The sequence below is a fragment of the Dendropsophus ebraccatus genome, chromosome 5, assembly GCF_027789765.1.
Source record: "Dendropsophus ebraccatus isolate aDenEbr1 chromosome 5, aDenEbr1.pat, whole genome shotgun sequence".
Lineage (NCBI taxonomy): Eukaryota > Metazoa > Chordata > Amphibia > Anura > Hylidae > Dendropsophus > Dendropsophus ebraccatus.
This window is the reverse complement of record NC_091458.1, coordinates 92571653-92577652: the sequence shown is the minus strand read 5'-3', so window position 1 is coordinate 92577652 and position 6000 is coordinate 92571653. Positions and strand designations below refer to the sequence as shown.

Here is a 6000-nt window from a genome sequence, read left to right as displayed (position 1 = left end):
AGCAGAGATGGTGAAGATGCAGCAGAGCAAGATGGTGAAGATGCAGCAGAGCAGAGATGGTGAAGATGCAGCAGAGCAGAGATGGTGAAGATGCAGCAGAGCAGAGATGGTGAAGATGCAGCAGAGCAGAGATGGTGAAGATGCAGCAGAGCAGAGATGGTGAAGATGCAGCAGAGCAGAGATGTTGAAGATGCAGCAGAGCAGAGATGGTGAAGATGCAGCAGAGCAGAGATGGTGATTATACAGAAGAGCTGAGATGGTGATTATACAGCAGAGCTGAGATGGTGATTATACAGCAGGGCTGAGACGGTGAAGATGCAGCAGAGCTGAGATGGTGATTATACAGCAGAGCTGCACTGTGGGCGTCTAGGGGCTGGAGGGGTGTTGGGGCGCACAGTTAGGGCTGCGGGTGGGACGCAGGTGAGTTCGCAGGAGGGGGGGTGGGACTGGGGGGCCGCACACACAGGAGCGCCGTGAGCTGCGGGCGGCCACCGGGTGAACTTTGGGGGGGGGGGGGGGGGGTAAGGGCGCACAGAGTTGGTGTTGCGGCGGGGGGGGGGGGGGGGGGGGGGGACTGGGGGTCCGCAAGCACAGGAGCTTGGGGGGGGGGTGTTGGTACGCACAGAGTTGGGGCTGGGGGGGGGGGGGGCAGGCCGGGGACACAATGTGAGCACAGGCCGCGACCAGCATCGCATACTCCGCTCCCCGGCAGCTTCAGGTGAGGCACAAGTAAGCGGGGAGTGACAGGGGAGGGCTGCGGGCGGAGGGGGCAGGCTAGACCGGGCTGACTCCACTGCGGCTGAGTCACGGACCTGTCTGCTGGGTGGAGCGGCCACTTCATCATTGATATGAATGAGACGGGGCGGCCTGGAGTTGCGGGCTGAGGTGGATGCAGGCTCTGGCCAGTGAGGTGCGGGACTGCTGCGGTTCCCAGGACAGCAGCACCGCTCCTGGCCTGCTCCATACAATGTTGTGGCCACATAGTGCCGCCACCGGGTGAGCTACGGGGGGGGGGGGGGGGGAGGGGTGTTCCTTTGGGGTGGAGACATGCTGCACTAAAAGGAGCGCCGCAGGCTGCCACCGGGTCAGCTGCGGGGGGGGGGGGGGGGGGGGGGAAATCGGTCTGCGCTGAAAGGAGCATCGCGGGTGGGCACTGGGTGAGCTGCAGGAGGGATCGGTCTGCACTATAAGGAGCATCGCGGGTGGCCACCCGGTGAGCTGTGGGGGATAGGGGGCAGAGACTGTGGGTACGCTCCGGGTGGCGAAGATACACAGTGCTGGTGAGCTCCAGGGTGAGGGGGGATACACAGTGGGGTGAGATCAGAGGGGTTGGGGGGGCTGCTGTCAGAGAGGCAGACAGCTGCAGCTGTCAGCATCTCACTGTTCTCCCTCTCTTCCATGGACTGGGTTAGAAGCACTAACCCAGCCCATTGAAGAGACTGAGGACATGTGATGCCGTCTCGGAGGGTCGGGGCCAGGAGCAGGGAGCGTGTCTGGTTGGACTGAGAGCTGATGATTCTATGCAATCCGTGGGGGTGAATGCAGCTGGTTAACAGCAAAACTGCAGAATCCATAATAACTTTATATTGGAAAGATGGAAAGCTATGGGTGGGCAACGTATTAATGCAAAAATAATTTTTTGGGGGAATACCCCTTTAAGTATGGTGAATATTTAGTTAGAAACATAAGATTGTCAGCAGGAAAACACCACCTGCTCCATCTAGTCTAGTTGTGAGTAGTTCAGGACATGGAGGCTGGAGACTGGCTGCATCCACTGCACACACAGGAGAAGCTGCTTTATATACAGTATTCCTTTATTCCCTTAGAAGTCGCCCCAGGATCATGTAGTGCATTAGGGAGAAGCTGCTGAGCCAGTGTGATAAATAACTCTCCTGGTATATGAATGGCCATTTATAATGGAGCAGGAGTCGGCGCTACGGCTTACCGACTCCACAGCCCTGCCAGAAACGCTAATTTCTCATCTGATCAGCCATTCGACCTTTTGCAAAACCACAGGTGGTAGGCGGCACATCTCCTTGTGTAATATGTTAGTAATAGTGATGAGCGAATACTGTTCGATCGAATAGATATTTGATCGAATAGTGAGATACAGTGGTACCTTGGTTTAAGAGTAACTTGGTTTAAGAGCGTTTTGGTTTAAAGCGTAACTGTCATGTTTTTTTTTATTGCAGAAATCAGTAGTATAAGCGATTTTAAGAAACTATGTAATAGGTTTCATCAGCCAAAAAAGCCTCCTTCTGTACTCAAGAAGCAATCATCCAGCCTCCCCCCCCTGACTTCTTATCTGTGCATTATCAGGCAAACACGTCTTCATTCCAGAGAAGCCAGTGAAGACGGGTTCTGCTCTCTCCATTGTAAGCCTATGAAGGGGGGAGGGGCCGAGGGAGAAGGAAGACGTGACATGAAGGTCAGCTGTTTGTAGCCTCTCTGGGCACCTAAACTGCTAAATTCAGGTGTCAGAAAGGTCAGTGCTTATCTATGAACTTACTGAGAGAAGATTGCAAGGTGTTGTGCTTTGCAGGACTGCTCCGTGCTCAGTCACTCCTAACAGCCCCTCCCCTCTCCATAGACACATAATGGAGACAGAAATCCTGCTTCTTCTAAAGTGAGGGGGGAGGCTGGGAGATTGCTTTTTCAGTCCAGAAGGAAACTCTTTTAGTACATAAAACCTATTACAGAGTTTCTTAAAATCGCTTGTACTGTTGATATTTAATGTTTTCAGAAAAATGGCCCTGAAATAACAGTTACGCTTTAAGAGCTCACAGTTTTTCAAAATTTTGACTTGGTTTAAGAGCTCCCTGTACTGAGTGGAAGGGTGAGTTGGGGAGGGGCATGGTCTGCATAGTGGGGTCTACAGCACTGTACTCTGACCGAGGAAGTCTCCCTCACCTTCTAAATCATAGCAGATCCACTTCAGGCTGGGGCTTGTATCAGAGGACGGGACTGTGGAAGGTAATCTCTCCATAGCTGTAACCCCTCTCTCTCTGGACAGAGAGTGCTGCTATACTGTGCCCACATCTTCCCTGCTAATTTCTTCATACTCCCTGCAGTCTCTGTCAGTCCTTGTGTTTCTCATCCTCTCCATTACTGTACAGTAACTTATAATATGACATACTCATCTGTTATAAATGTTTGTTTCATTTGTTTTACATGTTATTCAGAATGTAAAATCGTTATTTTTGGGGTGTGGAACCAATTGTCTGCATGTCAGTGATTTCTTATAGGAATATTTGCTTTAGTTTAAGAGTGGATTTGGATTACAAGCACAGTCCCGGAAAGAATTATGCTCGTAATCCAAGGCACCACTGTATCAGAATATTCGATATTCGTACGAATATCCCGCGAATATTCGATAAATATTCGATAAGCGTTCAAATCCCCCAGCTTCCGGTTTCACCCTCCAAGTGGTCAAATAGATGTTTTTCACTAATCGAATACTTGTTCCCACAGAATTTAATGGGATCGAATATTAGATCGAATATTCGCAGGATATACGTACGAATATCAAATATTCGAATATCTAGTTAGTAACATATCTGCGCACTCTATTGGGTGCAGTTAGAATGTCAGAACATTATTGTAGAATATTAATTGGATCCCAGAAAACCATTTCTTATAAATAAGAGCACGAGAAAATTAAAAGAAATGTTTTTCTGGTGTGCAATCAATATTCTACAATAATCACCTCGCGTAATAGGCGGATGTGCAGCCCACAGGGGATAGCGGGGAGAGGCCGCACAGCTTATCGCACCGTGTGGAGTATCTGTACACCAGTCGCAGACACTAAGGCTGCACTCACATGTTCCGGGAAGTTGTCCGTGCTCATGGACAATTTTACAGCCCATTGCTTTCTATGGGGCTATTCAGACGTTCCGTGATTTCACGGATCCGTTCCGTTAAAAAATAGGACATGTCATTACTCGGAACGGATGCACGGAAAGGATTCCCCATAGAAATCAATGAGATCCGTGTTTTTCACGGATGTACATGGATGTGACATCCGTGAAAAACACGGATGTGATGTAATCAATGTCATTTAAAAAGCTGTAAGACAAATCCGTGAAAAAAACGGACACGGATACAAAACGGACTGTTTTGCACGGATCACGGAGGTTGCTGCCGGACCACAATCACGGACCGGGAAAATCACTGAACGTGTAAATGCAGCCTAAGGATGCCTTTACACACTGATTTATCGGACAGATTTCTAAGGCCAAAGCCAGGAATGGATTTGAAAAGAGAAATCTCTGTATTTCCTTTATGACCTGTTCTCTGTTAAAAATCTGTCAGATAAATCTCTGTATGTAGGCACCGTTACCGGCAGGATCACGTCATAGAACACGACCCTCACATTGCCCGCACTGTACTCGGCTCTCCACAGCGGCAATCCGTACAGCCAGCTCCCCTGCCGCCCACATACTGCGCCCGCCCCAGTAGAGGAGCCCTCCATACAGCACCCCGCGCCGTGCTCCACCACACACCTCACAGCCTCCCGCAACTCTGCTTTCTCGCGCAGTAGACGACAAGGACTAGCTGTGCGGTCACGTGACCACTCGTTAACGCGTGCCACCTACGTCACACTCTCTGGAGCCGCTCGGATGCCTACACTGAGGTGATCTGTGGGTCACACATGACAACGGAGGCCGCTCCAGTCACTTTGTAAACGCGCGTGAGAGACGAGCGCATGCGCAGAGAAGAGAAGGAAGGCGCCGTCTTTTCTACACCTTGGATTGGTTGCTCGCGCTGCAGCCCCGCCCACTTTGCTGAGGCGAAAGGACAAGCGTGCACTTCACTGACAAGGATGGCGGCGCTCAGGGCTCTCATAGACGTGCAGAAAGTGCTGGTGAAGGGGAAGGTGAGGAGCGGACACAGCCCTGTTATTGTTGTGTTTGGACACGTGTCTGTGTGGTGGGCTCAGCTCTTAGCTCCCACCCTGAGGGAAACAATGCAGCTGACAGCTTCCGTGACCTACCTGCTATGTGGTATAACCGGGAACATAAGTAATGAGGCGTCCTCACTACCTCATAACACCTGCAAGGGGTCAAAGCAGCGAGGCCCCTGCTGACCTTACCTGTACACAAGGGTCGTCCTTCCAGCTGGATCACATGATCACCTGATGAGCCCAGTGGCCTCTTTCAGTGTCTGGGATTTGGGGGGCTGTAAGCATAGTGTCACTGAGAGAGTCCAGAGTGACCTCTGCCTGAGGTATAGCAGTCACATAGCAGCACTGTGTGTGTGGCGGCAGCTAGGTGCTGTGTACTGTAACTCCATATATAAGGTGTATTAGGGCTCTGTGACATCTATCTTGGAGGTGTCACAATTTCAGGAGAAATTCTGCCTAAAAGCTCAGCAAGCTGCAGTCTTTCTCTGATACAATGACATAAACACACTGAGGGCATCTGTTTGATGCTGTCGGGTCCGTCCTGTGATGGCTCCAGCACCACCATTATTTTTTATGTTTTTGAGTTTTGTGATGGGGACAGAATAGCAGGAATAATGGTGTAGATGTAAACATAGCCTTTCTTTTATTTTAGAGAAAAAGTTTTTTTTTATAAAATAAAAACAATTAATACGTATTTCCTGGGGCTTTATTAAAGGAGAACTCTGGTGAAATGTAAAGAAAATTAGGTGGATTGGGAACATAATAAAGAACCTGTACTTACCCATCTCTGTGGCCACAGTGCAGCCCCACCAGCTTATTCTCAGCCTCCAGTCTTCAGTGTTATAGGGGTAGTGCGGCGCTCAGCAATTATTCACAGAATAACACACATTACAAAGTTATATAATGTCTGTGAATCGCCCCCTTCCCGTGTCCCCCCACCCCCGCACGTGTACCCGGAAGTGTGGTCCGTGGTACCTGGTCCGTGTCGACCGACCCCGTCCGTCCGTTCTTCAAAGATGTCATCTTCGGGAGGCTGGCCGACCCGCTCCTGCCCGCCCCCCTCTGCCGCGTCATAACTGTGCTCAGCCGCGACTGTG

General features: G+C 50.5%; 1 protein-coding gene across 2 annotated transcripts in view; it reads left to right on the top strand.

Moving 5' to 3' along the window:
• Positions 1-4683: 4683 nt before the first annotated feature.
• The window catches only part of PCCA (propionyl-CoA carboxylase subunit alpha), a 447530-nt gene continuing 446213 nt past the window's right edge, over positions 4684-6000 (top strand). The window contains exon 1 of one of the 2 annotated variants that reach the window (XM_069970721.1): positions 4684-4876. In XM_069970721.1, coding sequence (XP_069826822.1) covers positions 4706-4876 — 171 coding nt within the window. In that variant the 5' untranslated portion in view covers positions 4684-4705. The remainder of the gene's footprint in view (positions 4877-6000) is intronic. The other variant, XM_069970720.1, reaches the window with a different exon arrangement.